Source organism: Trichoplusia ni, chromosome 6 (assembly GCF_003590095.1).
Source record: "Trichoplusia ni isolate ovarian cell line Hi5 chromosome 6, tn1, whole genome shotgun sequence".
Classification (NCBI taxonomy): Eukaryota; Metazoa; Arthropoda; class Insecta; order Lepidoptera; family Noctuidae; genus Trichoplusia; species Trichoplusia ni.
This window is the reverse complement of record NC_039483.1, coordinates 12,519,582-12,544,510: the sequence shown is the minus strand read 5'-3', so window position 1 is coordinate 12,544,510 and position 24,929 is coordinate 12,519,582. Positions and strand designations below refer to the sequence as shown.

Genomic DNA, 24,929 nt, shown 5'->3' with positions numbered 1-24,929 from the left:
AAAGTCTTATTTTCAGAGGTGTTCGTATACTCCCAGATAGCGGCAAACTTCCAAGGATACTTCGTGTGATTTTCTACTGGAGAAGCTAAGGTACTCGTAGTTATTAAAACTATTTATATCAGCTTACAATTTTTTCCGACCAACTTTTGCAGAGCTGAGATTAAAGCAAGAAGTTCCTAAGTCCAGAGATAAAGAAGTGAATTATCCTCTTATGCATTATGGGCAAACTGGACTTTTATAAAGCTAAGATTAAAACCCCAGTACATTTTTTAGGTTTATGTTAAAGGTAATAAGTATATACCGCTTTTTTAGATTTCATCACGATGTTTTGTTTTTTTGCTCTTTCTGATACACTCTGTTCGGTAGTTATTTTAATGTTAATCAAAACAAATCTATGTTCTGTCCATCAATAATAATATAATTTGAAAACAAGTTTATTTTATTTTATTGTCATCTGGGTTATCATCCCACATTATTATTAGTATTCTCGTCCAAACATTAATATTTACTGATTACGACACTATGCAAAAAGTTACAAATGACAAACACTCCACATTGGGCCAATATTTTGAAAGGTGGCGTTTATGGAATTCCTACCTCAAGTTACATTTATCAAACATTAAAATAAGCGTCAATGTGAAAAATCTCTTTTTTGATTAAGTACCAAAAAAAGGAATGTAACTACTTATAGCTTATAATCTATATATATAAAAATGAAATGCTGTTCGTTAGTCTCACTAAAACTCGAAAACGGCTAAACCGATTTGGCTTTTTTTAGTCTTGAAATATTCGTAGAATTCCAGGGAAGGTTTAAACGGTGAGAAAATACGAAACAAATGGGGAAAAGGCGAAAAAAATATCAAATTTAATTTATTAAGGTAAAGGCACCATGTTCCGGTGTATTTAGAAGAAAGGTGTTATCAAAGCAATTTACAAGTTGATTTTGTCTGCACGTTACATTATTCAATTAATGATTTAGCTGTTCATGTTTATATGAGCAAATGATGCTTTAATGTTTTTTTTTTAGGTTGAAATATTGGAAAGGTTATATTTTTTATCATAACATTTGAGTATTTTCTTCACAAATAGAGGAGAAAAAGACTGATTAAAAATCCAAAGACAATAAATAGAAAGGAAAAAAGGATGTTAGAAAGATACATAATGTTAAAAATCAAATTATTTTTGAACATTATGTCTATTTCAACCCATTTCCTTTACATTTTAAACACTCGAAATATAGACTGGAATTAGAATTTTTAAATCGGAATAAGGACTACAGACTAATATTTAGGTAATCTTTTTTATAGTCGAACTGTGATTATATTTCAAAATTAAGATAAATAACACTTCTAATAAAATAACCAATTTCAAAAAAAAAGATATAATAAATACTCAGTTTTTAATGTTCTTTTAAGTTAAAATGAAAACACCGCGGCATTAGGTGCTCGACCTACTTTCCTGTCAAACGTTTGACATATTTTGATGTCTGTCATGAGTGTCATGTCATTTAGTTTTGTCTTTTAATTTAAACGTAAATTAAAAGAAGTCTTTATAGTTTCACCTACAGTAAAACCTACTTAGTAGCCCGTCAAGTCACTTAGATTTTAATTGATTTAGTATCATCACAATAAAACTATAACCATGCCCAGAAAGAGGTCAATCTTTCCCAACGTTCCAAAGGAGCTAAAGAATTGAGGATCATATATTATGATCCCAAGAATCTACCAACAAGCGTCTGGAGAGACTTTATGCTTTTCGAGAACATCAGGCTGCAACTCGCTCCGTAGAAATTGCGTTTGATTTCTCGGCGTATCTTTGCATCTACTTCTAGATCTCTAGAGACAACTGCAAAACATGATGCGCGACTGTCCGCTGTTCGTGAACAATAGAGAATTATACTTCTCTCTATAATAGAGAGTTCTCAGCGAATTCCCATATCTACTAACAGGTCCTTTAAAAGAAGTAATGAACGTCATGCACAACTAACTAATGCCCGAGATACAAATTGTACCGAACATTCACACAGCGAAATATTCATAATCAATTCGAAAGTGAGAAAGGAAGAATTCCTGGAGAAAAGGAAAACGGCAACGTTAGTTAGAATTCTGATCGCCTTCGACATTCTCTGAATATTGTTGGAATCATCTGATGTATCAGATGTGTCTCAAAATATCGCCGTAAGCCATGGTGGTCTTCCTTAGGTTGATAAGGAACGGGGTGCATTTACTTATACTCCTATGATTGACTGTGCTAAATATTCCTTTATTCAAAATTGTACATATTGTAAAGCTGTTAAATGGCAAAAAGAAACGAACGGTATGTTATGCTCAGCTGGGAAAGAGCATATTGAAATATTTAAAAATCCTTCAGAAATATTAAGAACACTGCTAAGCGGTCACAGTCAAAATATTTCTTGAAAAACATCTGTTCTTACAATAATGCCTTTCAAATGACGTCTTTCGGAGCAAAAGATTTCAGAAGGCTATTTTATGCCAACATTTTAAGTGCAAGCCCAAGCTTACCACCTTACACCTCATTATTGCTTCAAATAGCCACAAGTTTCACGAAATATATTATTTATCGAATAATCATGACCGGACACAACACTGGAAAGTGACCTAACGGGTCATACTTCTAGCCGGCGGAAACCCACGGTCAGTGTATGAAGGATTGCAACAATCTACCATGCACGGATACTAAAACGCGTATAACATAGCACGGCGTTTTAGGTTTAGATGTTCATGATATTCTGACACGTCCCCACTTCATTAGACGATGCTTTTTGGGTATATACAGTGTGTACAACTGACGGTGAACATGCGCGTTGAAATACTTCAGGATAAATCCGCTGAAACTTCCTCTAAAGAACTGTGAGATATTGGCAATAGGAAAGTTGCTGTACATGATAATACTGGATTCATCAAATTACAGATAGGCTTCTGCACAATAACACACATTTTTCCCGACTACATACACAATATGCTAAACATAAGTAGTACATAAGCTGAAAGAGCGATCTTTTCAGCTAAATATCTGACATCAATGGGTTAAATTTAAGGATACAAAATATATTGCCTGAGGACTTGGTGTCATACAAGTCCATCGATGCAGTTTGCGATACAACGAGCCTGTGAATTATCCCATTGAGTTTTTAAATTTATTGAACTTGCCGGCCATAGCCATACCACCACATCATTTGAACTGAAGTTTGGATCTCCGATTATTCTGCTTCGTAACATAAGTCCACCACGGCTTTGTACATGTAATGAAACACGTGATTGAAGCTAGCATCTTGAATGGCAGGTTTGACAAACATTGTCTGTACATGGCTTAAATTTAGAAACACCGTGCTTTCAAACCTAAGTCATGTTTTTAAAACCACCCAGTTTGTTTTTACTGGCTAAAGACGGACTAAGAATATTGTACACTCTCTTGCAATATGTGTAAAGTTTTTTCTAGATATATCATAATATATTATGTACATGGCAAAACAACGTTTGCCGGGTCAGCTAGTATGTAAATAAAAATGTGCATTTTTCTCCCACCCGACGACTTGTTATATTTTATTTGACCTAAAAGCAATCTCATTCGTCTTACTATCTTTGGACATCCCTATTCCTTAGGGACAAATGAAGTCATAATTTGTCTTCAGTGACTGCAAATTCAATATATACTTGGAAGAAAATATATAGATATACTAGATGTTTTGAGAAATGTGTATATTACAAAGATTTTAAACTTTACATTCACAAAAACTTTGTTTATATTTCAAATTTCTTTTTTTCTTGAGACATATTTTCGATAAATTTTATTCAGAGTTTTCCCCTTTTTCGGCGTAAATTTTACCTCGAGCTTGTTTATTTTCAGTACTTTGAGAAGAAAAGTTTTAAGCTTTGTAAAAGGACTTCCGCGCGGGGTAATATTATTGTCTCAGGTAAGATAGAACTGATGCCTTTTAGGGTTTTACGCCCAAAGACCAACAGAAAGATAAGCTCAGTTATTTTTTTTACATATGATGTAATAAAATAATTTCCGTTGCCGTAATAACAACAAAATTTTAATAATAAAATTTTAATCGAGAGATTTTTCCAAGTTTTGTGTTTCTTCAGTTTATTGGTACGGGACCCTCAGCCTCGCGGAAAAGACTCGCACTTGACCTATTATCTTATTACAATCTTTTATTTTAGACTCGACTGCTTTTTTCTTAGTCTTGCAAGTTAAATTTACCTTAATCCCAGGTAAACGATGAGTTGAAATTTTATATGCATTGCATGAACATACATTATATTGCATGTCAATGTGACATCATGATCATAGGGCTGATCTGCTCCTGAGCTGGAAGGTAGGCTTAAAAGCTCCGTAATGATTCGACTCTATTCCTTTGTGTTAGGGCTCGTTTGATTTATATCACAAGTAAGTACCTTGACTTCTAAAAAGAAAGGAAAACTGAACGCTTGTTTAAAAAAAAAGGTTTTTTTAGAAGTACACTTATTGATAATATATTTCGGCATATTTTTTAGTAGGCAAACGCATGAAATATGGAATACCCCTTATCAGTTCCCTTCCTGTGTCGAGTACAGAAACCAAAGATTTATAGCTCACAGTATTCTTGCGAGCTTACTCATCAAGTCTTACAAATTGTTTGGATAGGGACATAATATACGCCTGTAAAGCAAACGCCAACCACGCAGCATCGCTTACCCCATATATTATATAGTGTACTTCCGTCCTGTCATCACTTTGAACCTTTTCAACGCGATTCTACTAATATCTGAGAATTTTTTCTGTGAATTTTAACAGTTTTTCAGGTTATCCTAATTGTGTTGAAATAGCTCTGGCTGCACAAACAGTGTTGTCGAAAAGAAGAAAGACAAAAAGAGCCGAAAAGTACGTTTAATCAATGGCCGAAGGCCGAATTCCTGAGAAAATACTTTGTCTATGTTGATAAAATTCTTATCAACATTTTGGTTTCTTACTTATAGAGAAGAATAAAACAAAAAAAGATAATGTCCAGATTTCCTACCACGCCTGTAGTTTCGACAGGTCATTTTAAGCAACATCCATCAAAGAGAAAGCTTAGTAAAACGAAATCAAAACACGTTTTACTCCTAACAAAATCCGCGTAATTGTGTACCCAAAACATAAAGTACCAGGGCGGTATAAAAAGGTGGGAGGTGATGAATCAGTAAAATCTTTTCCCTTTTCACATTATACTGTTTATACTATTTTCGACTCTCTAAGGGCATAACTTTGGTCCCTCTTTTGCACGCATTTACATCACTGCGAAGGGATTTTAGACGCTCCAATGATACGTGTCAGCTTTGTTTTCATAAGTATATGTATATACGTTTTGTTTCACGAAATATTGTACAGAATAAAGAGATTTTATCGTGATATATTTTGGTTCTTAAAGTAACAAGTAACGTTGGTTTATTTTATGTTTCAAAGTTTACAAGCTTTAGGCGTAGGCACTTAAAACAGAGCTATAAGGATGAAATAATCTAGAAATTATTATTCGAAGAGCGTGATACATGTGACATTAAAAGTAATTTATTAATAGGCATTTATTTTACACCTACATTTTGTATGTAACCTCTCGCGGATAAAACAACTAATCAAATTAATTAAATTCTGTGCAAGGCAATATGCTACGTACAACAAAAGCTAAATGTTAATAGGATTAGTAATTTGCTGTCAAATTCAATTTATTCAGTGTTGCATTGTTACCTATAAGATCAAAGTACGATAGAGCTTTTTAATATTATACACTAAATGAATCGTTATTTGCTTAACAAATTAAGACCTGTTGTCCTAAGTATGGGTGTATTTGTACATGTGGATGGAATGTTTGCGAAACTCCCCGTGGCACAAGGATAAAGTGTTAATTTAATCAGTGCGAGAGTAACAAAAAAAACTACAAGCAGACAAGAAAATCAATCATCACGCAGATACTTTTCCCAATAGTAGATACAATTTGTACTTAAAACTAACACTAGAGTATTGCCAAGAAAAACTAGAAAAAAAACTTCTTGGAAAAATTGTTGTTGGACGTTGATGAATCTACAGACAGGAAGCAAATATTCATACATTTTTGACACAGCAATCTAGGGCGTAGGCACTGTTACGTCACTCAAAGTCCTCTCAATATTGGACTGCGATTGCTCGGAATATCAGGTCGCAATCGCACAGATCGGTTTTGTAACCCTACACTCCTGAAAAAGGAACTAAAGTTGGTCGAATCGAGATAATACAGCTATGTTATCCTTATCACAGTACTGAGATATTATATTTGTTAACTTGCATTGCCTAAGGAGATTTCAATTCGTTTGAAATATAGTTCTTTTTTTACTTTTACGAATAATTAAGTAATTGGACGTGATGCAGGTTTGTAAATATTTATGTCATTGATCTACTTATATTATACAGCTGTCATTTGTTTAATTTTAGTCTTATAATGGTATTATTTACTCAGTCTTTTAATATTGCGCCTTTTGTTTGATTAGGTCTTAAATACTTTGTTGAAATATACATCTTTGACAAAGTTATAGACAAACATAGGACCGTCCCGCCCAAACGTGGCCTGTACAAATATACTCGTAGTTATAGAATGTAATACTGTCACAGCCTACAAAGTAAGTAATTTAGGAAATCTTCAATTACCCAGACGCTTGAAATTCCTTTTTAAATTCCCTGTAAAAAAGCAGAAAAAATATTTATTATCGCTCCTAAATTTCTTGGATGATTTACATACAAATTAGCGTACTTAGAATAGCGAGGATGATTTGTAAGAAAACTTCTAAATACAAGTAGAATAAAAAAATAGAATGCTTGTATGGAAGGAAACATAAATAAAATTCATAACAATTGTTCACCTTGAAAACAACCTTGCCTTTATATTAAGAAAAAACATTAAAAATCTTCAAAAACTACCTGGCCTGTTTTACGTCAAAATGTTTTGATAAATTTCTGTAATGTGTTTATCAAAAAGTAAACGTGTGAAACGTAAAGTGCGCCATCGATCTATCATACGGTGACTGGAGTAATAAACAAACAGACCACGAATAATGACCCGTTAGTTATCAACGTACTTCGTTCATCAATAAAAATGTTTATGCAATGAAGGTTTCGACCCTGCAAACTCACATGTGTATATAAAGAAGATATTTGTAATAATAATGTTTTTAAACTTCATCATTGTGTCGCGGGGATATTCACGAAAATTCAAATCTCTTGCACAAGATAATCAGAATCAAAACAAAGTATTAATGAATTACACAAATGTTTGTCCCACACGAGATCGAAACGACGATACGTTGCGCATATTGGGTTTGGCAAGTTGGTCTTTACTGTTCGGCTGTCCGTGAAGAACAGAAAAAACCTCAGCCCTCAGATAGGACTAATTTCTACCACGAATGGTGCATTCAGTCTGATTAACAAATACATACATGTTTCGGTATTTAAGTACACCCCTTTTTAATAGTTCTACTTGCCTTTAAAGTCGCACTTCCTCTTAAAGAAGGTAAGGAACGAATATGAAATGAAAAAGGAGTAGGTATTGAAAACATGGTGAAAAAACCTGAATAAAAAGAGCTTTTGTGGGAGCTAAAGTCTTAATTAATGTTGATGGATTTCCTATCTCAAGCTCATCGGATGTGAGCGTCAAAAAGAACAATGAGCCAAAATGTGAATCCAATATGCACTAGAATCGAGCTCAATGGTCAGATTTAGGTAGAACCCCTGTTTCATAAACCCGTTGATCTGTTTTGCTACTGTGGAAATGAGAAAGAACATTGCACTGTGAGTAGCAGCGTCTCTTTTCCACATTAGCAACAACTTATTTTTGGGCACTGTAGTATTCACACAGATATTGTTTACCAAATACAGGAGCTACAATTCTCGCACATCGGTAAGCCGTGATGACCGCATTACTTCAATCGTTTGAAACGCGTTTATTTGTTGCGTTTAACACCTACATCCATGAAATGTGAAAATATTCCTTTGTCACCATCTGGAACTCTGGACCTTTAATAATAATGTATGAATGTTCACATATCCCTACTAACATACACATGAGAAAGTAAGTTTGTTTGTTCCGCTTTAACGCAAAAATTAATCATCCGATCATCATGAAACTTTGTACACATATTCAAGGAGGTATTAGAAGTCACAAAGAATACTTTTTGTTAAGAATGAAAAAATGCATTTTACGAAAAATCAAAAAAATGTTTCAACGCCATCTAGCAGTTCATTCATGAAGTTCCAACCGTGAGTACTGTAATACCGTTGCTCTGTTTTACCGATGGCGACGTCAATATCCAATCATGATCAAACATGAACTACCTCGCGCTGCAAACTGACGCCCACGCGGACGGAGTCGCGGGCAACAAATAGTATAATGTAATCCAAAAGGTCTAACAGATAATTCAAGAAGATGGCTGTCCTGTCACTATTGCTTATATGGCGACAAGGGTTCAAAAGCATTCAAAATTAATTTAATACCATTTACCGGAGATAGTTTCTGGTCACGGAAGTGGCTTCCAGTCCATTGACCTGTTTCGTGCACGGTATTGCAATTTTAAGCCAAGTCTAGTCAACTGAAGAAACTTTTCCGAAGTTATTAGTTACTCTATTTAATCCGAAGAAATAATCGTTTTGAGGAAGATAATTTAAAAAAAAATTGAATATAACTAATGTCAAAACGCCATTCTGAATACCAGCCTTTATACGTCCCACTGCTCAGCACAGCCACCTTCACGTGTGTCGTGTAGGGAAGGTTTGAGCGTTGATCACCATGCTAGCATACTGCGAGTTCGCGATTTCAGATCCGGGATTCGGGTTTTCTTCGCCGTTTTGTCAGTGGCGTCTCAGAATAATGAAGAAAGGATTTTTTTTACTTTTTAAGAAGTCACATAGGTAAGTCGGTTGGCTTAGGATCTAACCTGCAACGCCTGCATAGATCATCAAGGCCACCATGACAAATATTTTTTATATGTAATGTTTTAGTCGGTCCTGTTGACATAGGACTCTAATAGAATGTTAACATAGGTACATAAGTAGGTACATGAAGCACGCCGGGAACATAAACTGAGCGAAAGTATTACGCGCTGCCAACCTTTAATTAAAAATCTTTGACTGACGGTGTCACGCCCCTCACAACACGAATACCCTATGTAGACACATAACGTACAGTCAGCAACGGCAATGAACGAAATCTGTACAAAGAGGATTTTTTAAAATCGTCTATAATATTTAGTGTTTAGTAAGATTCTGATCTTGAAGCTACTTTGTCGTAGTAGTACAAAACCACAATAATGTCTTTTTAGATTCATGTGTATGGTATATTACAGTTAAATTATCACTCGTCAGCAACAATGATGCAAACAATGTGATTAAACCAGCATAGTTGAGTATGTCTATGTTTCTATATGAACCAAACGAAAAGACGAAGAAACTACTTTGTCCCCAGAATCAATACCAAGCTTATTGTATTTGATTATATAACTTGTAAATCTGAGAGCGTTCATGAAGTTTTGTGGCTGTCTGTACTTTGTGTAGACACCTCATTCATCCGAGGGTAACACTGATGTATGCCACTAAAGCTCTTGAGTGGTGCTTAAGTTTTTATCTTTGTAAAGGAGTGCGAGTGTCATTATTCTCACTAACTAAAGAGAATCAAAAGATTATGTCACGTATGTCAAGTAATTCGAAGCTGATTAAAATTGAAATGATATGCTCTACATTGTATTATTGAACCATTTAACTTCACTTGCTTTTCAAACAACATTTTTGGACGATTGGTGGACGATTTTTTAGTGTAAACGCAGGCTTTGCTTTGCCATGCCTTGCCTGGGGTATTCCTTCCGAACATTTTCAAGGCATTTATTTGAACTATAAAAGCCCCTGTCGGCGAAACAAGGATTACAGACTGAAGGATATACTTATTCATGTTTTCCCAGATTGATCCATTTTATAGTGGAAAGTGCCTTCGAAGTCTGGTAACATTTCGTCAGGGTACATCAGCTTACAATCGGCTTTTCAACAATACAATCGACCGCTGTTAAACTTAAGGGTACGAGCGGACAACCCTTTCTGATTTATGTTAATTTTATGGTTTTTACCTAAAACCGACAGAATTTGTCGTCACTTCACAAACGACGCGTGATTCGAATTGTGTTATATTGTTTGGCACTTTGATATTTTCAGGGCCAGTATAATAATGAGATGTTACAACAACATACTAAATAAAAGAATATCTTGTTCTTCATTAGAAAGAACGTTTTAAAACTACGTATACTTATAAGTATACTACCTTCAACTTAGAACAAGTGAGTTGCTCTTTGAGCTTTCGAAGTAACAATCGGCAAAATCCGTTGCTCAAGGACATTTCGAATTCATTTGTTAAATCAATTGAATAAAAAATGGTTTTCGTTTTTCATTATTTTTCATTCTATTCTATATTTTTTACTATATTCTGCTACTATAAAGCTTTGGCAAGATTTTGGCCACAATCTAAGAGTTTCTTCACTTTGTTTTTAGTCGTGACAAATAAACTAAGCCAGAGGTTAAAAATAACACAGTAACGTAAGTATTTAAACAAAAGACTGCGCTATAAATCGCGTCGCACCGCCCTCTCTCGCTGGGACAAGGGTAAACCGATTTGCGCGAGCTTACTTAATAAAAGTTTGAACTGTTACCGAGTATTCAGCTTGATTAAATACTAAATGAGATTTTTACATATAGTGGAGATTAAACCTTTAACTTGGTAACACTAAGAATTTTACCCGCACTTAAGAAGCTTCACAAGCATTCAAGTCAAGCAAACAGACACACAAACTCAGAATAAGCAATAAGGCACTTATCGTACATCGGGATGGGAACCACGACATGTCATGCACCATGTGACCACTTGGCTATCCGTATCCGCTTTTAAATTCATTCTGTATTTTTCAACGCTGTGACAAACAAGCAGTTAAATTAATATTTTAGGGGGGGGTGGAGGGCGAGCATGCAAGAAAAACGCAGAAAAATGCAGGGAAAATCCATACTCAGTTTTCCGATTTTTGTTTTTAATTTCAAAACAATTACAACATTCAGACGAGTTGAAATAAAACAATTTCACACAGAAATAATTTTCAATAACCTCGAGATTAAAACGCACAATAATTGATTAAAAAGAGGTTTTATATAGTTCCCTAAAACTCATCACTCGTACAGATTACACACAAACAAAATAACATTTGACCCTTCTAATCTGCGAGCTGTCCTCGCCCAAATTCAATGAAAAACCGATTTACGTACACCACACCGAATATATCACGATAGAATTAACGCCGACTTGACCCTGCTTAGGTTTCTGACCAAATAAACTTGATGTGTGAGAGAGATGACTGAACTCTGTCGATAGGCACCGGCATAGAATAGATTTGTTTCGAATTAAAATTTTGAAATACGAATCATAGGTCGGATTCTTTTTTTTAATTAGCCTGGCATTGAATTTTTTAAGTAGAATACTTGTTTTGGAGATTACACCAACGCTTATCCTACGCGGAGATTGAACCCGCGATTCGTCGTGCAAAGCCACTATGGCTTTGACCTCCACCACTCGGCTATACGTGCAGCCGAATCTTATATAAGATGTCATCACACTAAAAAGAAGAAATATTTTAATACAATAAATAACGATCAAAACACTTTAAAAAATATTTCTACGAGCTCAACATGCTGCCTGTCGTGTACGAGATAAATTACAAACTTTTACAATTTACAAATGTCAAACTTTTAACTTCATTTCTTCTGCAGGTGTTTACAAAAACATGCAATTTCAAAGTAGTTAATAAACTATTCAAAGATCTTCATGTGAAAATATACGAATGCGAAAATTGCATTTACTCAGTTACAAAATAACATACACCTGAGTTCATTAACCTGTCTCGTCAGAATCCTATTACATCGAAGCATCTAAAAAGGCAGAGTATCCATTCGGCTGGAAACATTTTGAGAGCACTCCATTTGCTCAGTTCGTATAGTCGACGTCATAAGAACACACGCGCACGTGACAATGAGCTTGTGCGACAGTTAAATTAAATGGACGGACGTAAAGTAACACTGTAAACGTTTTAAAGGTGTTCTACAATTCTGGTGGAGAGGGACTCTAATGGATTTGACATAAGCCACTTGGAATAGATACTCAAACAGAAGGTCGAAAACTTAAACAAATATCATTTTAGAGTCACTTTTAAGGTTCATGTTGTTTCTGTCATAATAAAGTGAAAAGAAGCAACGGGCAGGTATTCGAAAGTTTAATTGCTTTTCGTTATTAGCTCGCGCTGCCGCTCTTGACCTCTAATAGTTGATTTTCCAAAACACAGACACTAATTTTACTGTATTTTAAGCGAACGTATTATGTACTAAGGAATAATCACTCATTGTAGCCATACCAAATTTAATCGATATCTTAATATAGGCACTCCCGTCTATAATTAATAGATGCTATTTCATAAAATGCGAAATGTCTCTAAGCGTAGACGAGGGTATCTAGGAAGCTGTCAAACAATTGAACAATTCGGTAGAAGTTAATGAATACGAGTTCATTGACCCGCTATAAGTTAAAACAAAAAGGATCTGTCTTCATAGTTCCTCGATTCATCTAAAAAATATTTTATTTTACTCTCCCATTTCAGGACTTTCTCGACTTCCCCATCTAAGAATACATCAATAAATTTCATACTTGATATCTGATTTACTTCTGGGCCTTATAACCGCAAAATTCTTTATGAAGACGTATATATCATAACCATAGAAATGTTTTTTGGAACAGCGACACCGGAGGTAGATATTGAAAAATACTTCAAATAAAACCTGATACAGGTACTATATCTATTACTTGAACTACAAACATTTTTATCGCATGTGAAAAGTTAACAAGTTGCATAATTTGGAAACCTTTGAATAATGCATCACGAAAGCGATTTATGGTGACGGAGCAGCGTGGTACGACACACGACACTCTAAATCTAAGATCTAACTTAGTACTAGCGAAAATCTTGGAATAACATACGCTCTACGATAAAATCTTGTTGGGCATGATATTTTAGACGCCTCGGATAAGTGCTGCAAACAAAACACAGCTTGACGCATACTAAGTGAGAGATATGCTTTCAGCATGTGAATTTATGAAGGTATTAATATGAAATGGTGTTGGAATTCATCTTTTGATGTTGTTTTGTGACTTTTTAAGACGCGTGTGTGGTAAAAGTACGTCCTAATGAGAGTACAAGGTAATGGCATCTCTTACGTGACATTAAATACAAGTCAAATTAGCATGCATTGGTAGAAATGTTGGTTTATAAAATATAGCTACGAAATTTATTAACAACGATATAATATATAATGATAGGTAAGTAAAAACAGTGATAAATATTTGTGGAATCTTCAATATTTTCCATACAACGTTTTATTTCGTCTTTCTATCAGTATACAAAATCAGATTGGAAATGACTCGAATCAAATCAAATTGTGGAATGCGACGAGTTTTTCTTGTACTGTTCAAAAGAGAAAAAGAGCAATCAGAAACTCAATATATTACGACTCGATTGGAAAGGATGGAATACAAGTAAACTGAAGAACGACGACCATGGTTTAACTATAATTATAGATATTGTGATTGAAGAACGCAAATATGTCCATAATAGATACGGTAAATAAGACGTTCCACCGCACCAGTTTTATTTTGAAGTATTGCCCAATGTCACCAATGGACAAATCGCCAAAACATCACTTAAGTAATTAATGATTAAAAAAACAACATTTTCAAATCGTTTACAAAAGAGCCCATATACCTACAAACTGAAGTCGAACAAGACATTTCTTTTTTTTCATGTTCCATTACATTGAACTATAGAAGAAGCTAAACTCCACAAAATATAGGATACTTACTGCCTGTTTCACAATCACTGATAAGCCGCTATCTGGCAGATAAATTGAAAAAATTAACTTCTTTGTATACAAAAATGTGTCAAATAATTTAAGGGGAACTGATATGATAGTCGTGAAACAGGCTCTTATACTGCGATAGTGTTATATTGTTGTAATAATAAATGAATATTTAAAGCGGTACTTCTTTACACAGCGGCAATCGTGAGGATGTTCCGGAAGGAAAAGAGATCCAAAAAAACTCAATAAGTACTATCTAGGGACACGGTATATGTATCATCGCATAACTAATGACGCTTTCATAGGCTAAAATGGCGTTTTCAGCCACTACACACTGTACATTTATAGTTTTCTATGTATACTTGCCAGTAAATCCAGAAACGTATTTATTTCTCGCAAGTTGGTAACGATCCACTTCAGATTAATTGACATTTTAACTGGCGTCTCGTAACGAATGAAGTTTAATTTAAGCAGGCTTTATAACAGTATTTTTTAATTTTTGAGACGACCCATTTACAGTGACGGGTCAACTTTACACTTTTTAAATGGTTTGTCATTAAGAAGTTAAATATTAAAATATGGACTATATTTCTATGAAAACGCGTTGCCCCAAATAAATATCTTCAGTTTAGGTAGGTTAACCGTTAAGTCCCGTAACCAAAAGTTAAAAACATAACCTAAGCCGCCGCTTTTTGCCCGTCCGTCTATCAGCAGACTATATCTCGTGAACCGTGGTACCTTTGTTACACCAAAACTTTTTTTTAAAAACTTTGACGTCAATAAGAATGTTGTTGCGTAAAAGCAGTGCTTAAATAATTACCGAAGATTTCCGTAACAGCGATAAACGATTGTCATTCACATCACATTCTATGACTCATCTAGGTACTTGTAGCATGAATTTCAATTTCACTTAATGTCTTCCTAATATTGTGTTCCAAAAGAATTTGTAAGAACTGTAAAGGTTATCAATCATAACATCCACCGCTACTTAGATACAGAAAACCCTCAAGATTTCACTTTGTTATGTTCATTGAAAGGGACCATCTGATTAGCAGACATACAACTTCGTATAATACAACCCAAGAGACGTAGAAACGAAAAATGGTGATATACCTACTATCGCGTATTCGTTTGGTACATAGGAACCTGGTAAATGCCACCATATATATTGGCTTTAGAACAGCTGAACGAATTTACATCTTACGTCATCGATGTAAAGCAGACTTTTGTTAAATCCTTGAATAGAACAAACATAGAAAAATATAACTGGTTTGAAAAGATAAGCTAACAATACATTGGAATACATTCCAATACGCGAAATCGAGCAACAAACAAAAGAAAATCGTCAGAAAATAATTGGGTCTAGGATAACTTTCATAGTAAAATTTGTTTAGCTTCCCCATTCATATACAATCAAAACGACTAAACCAAAGTAAAGGTTAAAAACCTCTTAAAAATAAAAAGCCCGAATCATAAGGAACATCGCTTAGCGGAGGGGTGCCATTTTTATCAAGTTATAAAACGTTAATATTTTTATTCTCTTAGAAATTGTCTTTGCTTTTCCAGGAAGATAAGGATAATGCAATAAAGGCGTTGAAAATTTATGTGTCTACGTGTCGCGTTAACTTCATCGAGATAAAGAATGTATGGCCTTTATTATAAATGAATAATGTTATGCAATTCTGAGTGATTACAGAATAATAGAAGTAGACAAGAAAATGGTGAAAATAATACCGATTTCGAAAGCAAAGTTTATACTGCCGAAATTGCTTCTTTCTAAAATATTCAGGTAATGTTCTAATATAAAAAATAATAGTTTCATGCCTACGCTAGTCTTACAGATACTGAAAAGTAAGCAATGCCAAGAAATCAGTCAACCCTTTAAATACAAAAACTTGTCTAATGAGTCTAACTTCTTGTGTAATGAGTCCTATTTAGAACATCTATCAAATTTTGTCGCTGCTTAACCTTTATGTTTATTTGGATTATTTGTTCTTGCAACAGAAAATTATAATCTGTAAAAAAACACGGTTCATAATAAACTGGTGTCACACGAACGCACAGACGGACGGATGTTCCGTTTTTAACTTTTAGATACGGAACGCCAAAAAAGCACTAAAGCCTGATTTAATAATATTAAGCTAGATACCATATTTTCTATCATATGACGGATCAATACACAATTTTTAATCGACCGTATAATAGTTAGACTCCACAGCTCCATTATGGGTCAGTAATAAATAACAAGCAATTACGTTTATTAAAAATGTCGTCTTGTAAGGTAGTTCGAGCGTTAACTAAAGATGCTTGGGACAATCCCATTGGAAGTGAAAAGCAGGTCAAGTGCTGATGGGAGGAGGTGCTTTAGAGAATTATGAGATAAGCAAACGTAGGCCTATATCGATGAGCCTATATGTAGTAAAATAAAATTTCAGCTGATAAACATCCCACGTCTGGACAAAGGGTTCTTCCCGTATGGAGTAATAGCAGGTATGTAGATGCATTTATAATAATACTAGCTTTTGACAGCGACTTCGTCCGCATGGTAAATAGCTAATTTGAAATTTAAGCTATCCTGACTCTCAAGTTAAAATTTTTTACTAGAAGCAATAGAGTATTTGGGTCATACAAATACTCTACGTAGTAAAAAGTTTTCAGTTCTAGCTTCTAAGAAGTTTAATATTTCCTTGTACATGAAATTTGTTTAACATTACAAAAATAATAAATGTCTAACATTTTATCGAATCGTGTATGAGTCATCTGCAACAGTACAGTTATCAACACACCACAGACAAATATAAAAATCGTCTGAACAAATGGAAGATACAAAGCTAATATTTAAAAACGGAATCCGATTGCTTAGCTACCTAAACACACACTTATGTTGTTACAGAGCTAATGTCTTATTTAAATTCTGCACGCAACGCGGAGACGGCGCTCCCGTCTCCCCTTGTTAGCCACCACATTACCCGCAGTAATTGTTTTATGGCATGTGGCAATCAAGGTTCACATGCCTACAATACTATAGTGATGACCCTATTACAGACTAAGCGATTGCAAATTACAAGCCACCTTCGACAACCATGCGTGTTGATAGGTAGAAATTCATGAATAGTTTTATTTAATGAAGTATATGTACAGTTATTTAGCAGTGTGTGATTATTTTCTATGTATCTTAAGAAGAAAACTGGCTGATAATTTATTTAAGTTCACTATAACGTTACAAAATCTCGTGAGAAAATAAATATCAAACTTAGGTGTACAATGCCAACTAGTTAGAACATTTTTTAGGAGATTTTTTTTTTTAAACAAAACAGTCTACGGCAATAAACAGATAAGTTATTACTCACGGAATATTAAGTCATTAACAGCTATCAGAATAAGAACCCAGATACGTAAATCTTTTTTACGTGACAAATCATTATTCAAACCTTTTTCCCACAATTCATTTCGGCCATTCTAAGGACCTTTAGATAACTCGACTCCATTTAGGTGTGAATCGATCTCGATGCCAATTTAATATTCGAATTTCAATTTCCTACATCATTGTTATCTTTTACACAAAAGTAAATTCCAAAATCGAATCATGCTTTTTTAATAACATATTTAAATTAAGAAAACAGATTAGTGATGAGGGCCTTAAAAGTAGATAAATATGACGGGAAATTAATTTGAAATATAATGGAGAAGAAATAGGATTTTGAACGGAGAAAAAAAACATTTGTGATATTAAAGGATGTTTGATAAATGTTAATTACGTTAACTTTAGAACGTTGAGACTTGACTGAGATCTAGACGGTATCCTCTTCATTTACGGTTAAAACGGGTCGGATGTGAATCAATAGAGCGGCAACTGACGTAAACTTAATTAATTATATAGATAAACATAGGCAAGCAAATTAAACGCTTAAATTGCGTTCTTCATCAATATTAACAGGCTCTCAACTCGGTATCGTTATTTTATAAAAACCGGTCAAGTTCGAGTCGGGCTAAAGATTTTGTAAATGTAATAATGTAAATGGTAACAAAAATTGGCTTCCCATCAAATTTATGACCGTACTAAACATTGCTTAAGGTCGAACATAATTTTTAGTAAATAAAAAAACTAAACTTCAGTGAAATATTCAACACTCTAGCTATCACGTCTCATAAGATTGAAGGCTGATGACAGAGGAACGGGTTTTCCATTTTTCACCCTTTGAGTACAGAACCATAAAAATTACAATGCGATATGAATTCTCTGTTGGCTAGTTATTATTTCATTTAAACTCGCAATGTATTGGACCTGTGAGCCTTTAGGGATTCGTAATGGAACAATAACTTTCAAACAACACACATGAGTAGCGCCCGTCATTTTCAGTGATATCCACGTTTTGTTTTCCAAGTTGGCATTTCTATCCTTTTGTTATCTATAAAAATATGTTCACAGTATTACACTATACAACTGAATCGCTCTGTAGAGACATAGTATTGTTCTTGTATGTTATATCCATGAAATATATGGAAATCTTTAAAATCACAATATTTGTTTCAATAGTTTATCGTTAAGTGTGTTAGATTTTTAAGGAGGACTTTTTAGGTAATTACTGTGTTAATTAAATTTATAACTATTAGATGTCTTGAACCAGAAATAAGCTTTACTTATACAAACTATAATAATAATTTACACGTGAATAGGTCTTTGTGAAAACAATGCAAAACAAGGATTAAAAAAAATGCACGGAAGTCGTTTAAAGAAACAATTTGTAGTTTTGCATATAGTTTTTCACGTAATTTGGTTTTAAAGACGTTGGATAGACAGATAGACGGAGTTAAATATTCATTTGCATACGCACACATAGACAATAAAATGTAAAATCTACCAACATAGTGTAGATGCAAACTAGTTTTAATATATGAAGTTAGAAATGTGAGCGGGGTTCATATTTCTTGTCATCAATTTAACGTACTCATCTTATGATGAAATTCATATTTACATTTTATCAGTCATGGCTGAGATCAAAAGTAAAACATTCCTATAATATCACGTCATGCGAAATGAAATTGATATTCCCATTTCTCCCAATAATACATGTTAAGTTTTTTGATTCTTTATAAAGAAGTAACCAACCCAAGATAGGTTACCAAGGTATACGTCCCTATTCCTACTAATATTTAAAAAGAAAATATGTTTGTTTGTTACGCTTTCTCGCAAAAACTGCTCAACCGATCATTATATAACTTTATACACATATTTTTAGAGGTATTATAAATCACATAGGATACTTTTTATGAAAGAAAGAAAAAACGTTTTTTAACGCCATCTAGCGGTTCCTTTATGAAGTTCTGTTAATAATTGTAATGCCGTTGCACTGTTTTACCGACGGTCACGTCAATATCCAATCATGAGCTACCGCGCGATGCAAACTGAAGCATACGCGGACGGAGTCGCGGGCCACAGCTAGTACGATTAAATTTCCAAGCGAAATGTGTATTTCGTAGTCCGCAAAACAAAAACACATCAGCAAAAATTTAATAATATACATTTTAAGGGTGATTTTGGTCATTAAAATGTATTAACCTCTAACGTCGAAAAAATATCGAATAACATACCGTGCAATTAGCACGGTATGTGTCTTTATTTGCACCCTTACTATCTCATTAACTTACCTGTAATCATAGCTGTAAGGGAGGTTTCATAAGCAACATTTGACTTAAAAATAATTACATTTATAGATCAACATGAAACCTTTGTTTTGCGAACAAAGTTAATAGAGAATTTTCAAAACAACAAAGAGTATCGCTTAGCTGTTTACGAAGTCACTTTTAGTCTGTACATGATACTGGTTAGCTGTTTATTTAACGCTTCGTTATAAGGAAGTGCAGTCAGCTTTCTTGGCATCGCGACGCGACCCCCTTGACTTTTAAGTAGGGTTAAGCTGATGCTATTATAGTACACTAGCACGTCACCATCGCCTCTTGTCTAAAACTGTACGAAACGAATAAAACTTTCGCTACAGAGTCTAAAGGGCAATATCTCAACTTCTCCACCTACTTTTTGTGTCGAAGAAAATCTATTTCCTTTCACTATTGTGTTGAGCTCATAACTTCGAGATCTCTTGTTTATACGTGTAAACATTCGATTTTGACATAAGTCACGTTTGTTAAATAAACGTGGAAGTTTATTTTTGTGTAATGTTTTGTTACCACGCAATGTGATAAAGAAAATTGTTATGACGGTGGCAACTCGTTATAATGAGTAATGATTAATAAAACGAGGTAAGTAGCATAAAATTATTAGTAGTAAAAAGCCCGTTATTTCATAAATTACCGAGAATTTATTCATTACTAATGTATTTAGTAGCTTATATTATATAACGATATATATATTTCTATTAAGATAAGCTAGAAATGCGATAAACTTTTCTAACGTCTGTGGGTATCGACTTTTTCCTGTGATCTGTCACCAACAAACCACACTATTTGACTATTTAACACATCATTAGCTAACGAATCCAAAGACAGATTATAACAAATCAAACCCTCATTTTATTATAAAGCAGTTTTCTTCATTACCTGCGACAAGACTGCGGTGCGACGGGCCAGCTGCGTCGCGAACGCAGCACAAGCGCGACTCGCGGCATCGAACCGTGCACGTTGCTCATCTGTGGCGCTGACGTGCGCTTGCGACTCCACCCGCGACGACTGTTGTTGGCGCCCCACAGGTGCGATGTACCGTGTTCTAGAAGAAAATAAAATATTGATACTTGTAATCAGTGTAAATGAGTATGTAAAAGGATAAAGTCCATAGAAATATTTTTGATCGAAATTGTGAACATAAAAACTACGATCCTAGATATTGATATTAACGTTATTAAGCATAGTAAGTAGCAATAATGATAAAATCTGTATTTAAACGGTCAGGTATTTCATATGTGCGTTCCAATTGTAACTTCATCTATTTACATGTTGTAGATATTTAATTAACTCAAATAAATGAAGCATCAAGCGGATATGTCCTACTGAAAGCGGTCCGTCCTCTTCTTTTCTCTCCACTTCCAAGCCGCTCTGTCCTACTCTAATTTGAGTAGGTAAAATATATCTTCCTATAGTTCCAATCAAATAATACGCCCTACGAACTACTCATACACGAAGCTACCTATAAATAATGTACACACTGACCTTAGGCCAGCAAACATCGTATCGACATATCGAGTTATCCTACTCTACGTAATTTTGAGGTCACTCCCATCAGTAATGAGGTCTAAACCTAATTCCACTTCCTTCCTTTGTATGAGTAAAGGGTTAACTCGCTTTGCTGAATTTAGACGAGTGACTAACTCTGACTGTTGGCCTGGAGACGGGCGATTTAATTAACTGCTTAACTATTTAAGTAGAGTTCTCTTTAAATCAGGTCTTTGTATAAAACAGGTTATATCGCTAGTTAAGCGGATGAATTTACGTGGCTTAGCCTGCAACTTAAAACATGCTTGTTATAAGTCAATATACACAATAACAGAAAAAATAATAGGTACATGATTATTTAAGATTGGATTATTGAAAAAAAAATGAGTTACTCTAATAGCCACTTGTAATGATTAAATAATAGAATATAACTATAATAACAAAAGACAATCATAACTCTTTTCTTGTTTTTTTTTCACGCCCGCAATTACTCTGTTTATAAGAAATCGCAAACAATGGGCAATAAATAATACCAATTATAGTTATAAGATAAATTACACATCAAATTTTACATGTAACTAATGTTTATTTAAAAGATAATATGTCTACTTTAATACACTTTAATTTATAATAATCTTCTAAAACCAGCACTAAATTAATTAAAACTTTAAACTGTGATAAGGCTCAGTTTAACTACAAAAGTGATTAATTTATGGATCGAGAATTGAATAGACTAATAATCATCTGCGTTGTTATTTCCAAGTTATGCTCAAATCGGCTACTTTTCTTACTAGAATGCCTATATGTCTCAACAATCTATTTTACAGGACCAACAAGGCAACAATTTAGCGTACTTTACGAGTCAAATACCATAGAATTGATAATTTTCGACCCATATATTTCATCATATGAGAAACATGAAAATAGCTTTTATCACCACATGATTTCATTAATTAAGTAATTAAAAACTGTGCACGAAACAACTATGTGCTAAGAAAGATGAATTCTCAGAATTCTAGCTTTCTTACTCGAACTACAAATGACGACGTTTTATTGTTAAAACAATTGGAACGCCTTAATGAGCTGTCTATAACATGCTCACATATAACGGAGCAATAAAGTAAAGGGAAGTGCAACACGGCCGTTGTTCAAAAACCAACTTATATTATTTGAGTAATCTGGTTTTATCGTTAGATGATTCTTCAAAAAAAATGTATCTTGGAGGTCAGTTGTTTCAATATCATTGTTTAATTGTTATCTTTACACAAAACAAGTGAGGAAGTGGTGATTCCACTTCCTTCTATATTTCTGCGTTACGTGCTAAACTCTTCCATAGAAGTAGATACCACGATAATAGTCAAGCAATTAATTAAGTAGGTAAAAGAATAATAAATTCAAATTGCAGTTATAAATCTATAGGACGGCTTTAACTTAATCGATTGCGTTTTATTTTTCCTTTTTGAACGACCTGCAAGTTGTCATTTTGCCAAACTTTTACGAGTCACATCACTGTGGACCTTTTTTAAATTTACTTCTAAGGTAAGCTAAAGTGTGCGCAGTTGGGATTTAGTTATGATATTATTTTTTTATTTATCAAATATGCCAGCACCATACCAAACTTAACTTCATATCAAAACTTCTTTGATGTTTGTGACACATTCATTTTGACTCAGCAAGACCTGAATTTATTCATAGTACGCCACAGGTCCCACAACCACGGTCTGTTTACAGAATATTGATCAGTGCCAACCTTTTCATTGCTTTTTACATGCAAATTAACAGCTGTTGACGTATTAAACACTGGAATAACCCACATTGTTTTCCAAGAAAAAGGTTTTATACTATGAAGCTAATTTAGCCTTACCTTCTAAAAAAAATAGGCAAGTTATTATAAGCCGACATGTCGAGGCTTTTAATAGTACTTTTATAGAACGTAGGAAATAATAACAGTTCATTTGGAATGTATTGTATTGCGCATGCTTTTATCACGAACACACTAGGACCGTCTTTTCATTATGTGTTCAAAAGTCGACAAAAGCGAAAACCCGCTAAGCTCGCTAGCAAAAACTAAGTACCGTTTGCTAAATATCAAAATTACTAATTGTTTTAAATTCCCTTTAACTTTCCACTACTACAGTACTATAAAAAATGGAAACACCAGAAAAAAAAACAAATACGACTTTAAAGCTCAGAAACAATACAGCACAAGCAAAAAAAACATAGCTGGCTAATGTTAAATAAAGATTCCAGCTTTAATAAATAATTAAATCAGCAGGCGGTATTCCCATTAAAACAGTTAAACGTTATTCATCCCCTTTGACAGCGCACGTTACATTTCTTAGTCATACTGAAATGAATAATACTCTACTTGTGGCTTTCATAAGTCGCCGGGAATCTATTTCCTGGCGTTGACCGAGCAACAATCGATTTATATTTCTCACATTTCTCGCTTACGAAGTTCAGTTCACCAACTCTTCATGTAAAATTGTTGCAGTTTAGAAGCGAGACAGCACACTAAACACCTATAGCGTCGTCTCTTTCTCACATCTGATAGAATCTTACGTTAAGATCTGGTGGTAGGTTCTTTGCGCAAGACGTGAGCACTGTCGACGGCAGACATTAATTGTGAACACAGCGGATTAGCCACAGATCCAAGGAATGTGATTCGAATACGAAAACTTTGACTTAACTTAGCTCAAGATTGAAACGTCTGCATGGAACGTTGAATGACAGAAATTATAAGGATTCACTTCTTAAAAAAGCATACAATTTTTGGGTCTGTTTATGAATGATTCAAGTCGTATCGTACTTAACGAACAACATTTGCAAACATTTAAAACGTTTGCAAATGTACAATTTACTACCTTTCTAAAAGCAATAATTATAGTGAAATTGCCTTAAACCATGTATCCTTATCAGTCAACTGACTTATCAGCCACGAGAGATCAATTCAGACTTAATTACAACCGAAATAGTGTTACCAAAATTTCCCATCGGGCTTAAAGTGACGTGTAACAAACCAATATTACTCACGCATGTGATAATGAACTATAAAATAAACTAATTCGTTTTAGCACTGGAGACATAAAATCTATGTATAGAATGGCGTAGGATGTGAGCTAGATTCGCATGCATTCAACTTGAACAGATTACTTGTAAACCAACAAACGGAAATGGTGTTATTTAAGGATAGGATTTGAGGATAAGGATTATTTAAGCCATTAAAAGCAATGCTGAAAGGCAAAGTGCAAGGTTGAAATGCAAAAATTAGCTTTACCAGCTACAAAAAATACGAAATGTGAAATGTCTAGCTAGCTACAGTTGTCGAGATACAGCTTTGCTGCAGCCAGGCAGACAGAAAACGGACAGAAAACTTTGCAAAGATTCTATTTCTACTATTTGAAATCAAGATTTAAAGCTTGGCATTTAAAGGCCTTGTTTCTAACTTTAAACTGCGATAAACGCCATAGTTATGTGGTGAGAACATAAGAACCATGCAAAGAAACAAATGACGTCCACGCCACGGTAGTACGCAAGTAGGGAATGCAAATACAAACATACACGGCCCGATAGGAGTTACGGCGTAGAATACGGAATCGCCACAAGCTATGTAAACACAGGGTGACCGATATAGAAAAGCTGAATTGTCGTGCAGCAACAACGGTTTGTTTTGTCAGTTTCATTACGCATCAGATTTCAAGAATTGCTGGAAGTAGGGCAAGAAATTTTGACTGATCTACTTGTTTATACACTTTAAAATGTTCTATATTTCCAGGTTCCGTATTGTTAATCTTGTAAATTGTGAGCTCCTTGTCCAGTATATCCCTTCCAAT

General features: G+C 34.3%; 1 protein-coding gene across 2 annotated transcripts in view; it reads right to left on the bottom strand.

The window, feature by feature from the left end:
- The window catches only part of LOC113495472 (carbohydrate sulfotransferase 11-like), a 602,728-nt gene that overhangs the window by 506,519 nt on the left and 71,280 nt on the right, over positions 1 to 24,929 (bottom strand). For both annotated transcript variants that reach the window (XM_026874238.1, XM_026874239.1), the window contains one exon: positions 20,488 to 20,653. In XM_026874238.1, coding sequence (XP_026730039.1) covers positions 20,488 to 20,653 — 166 coding nt within the window. The remainder of the gene's footprint in view (positions 1 to 20,487; positions 20,654 to 24,929) is intronic.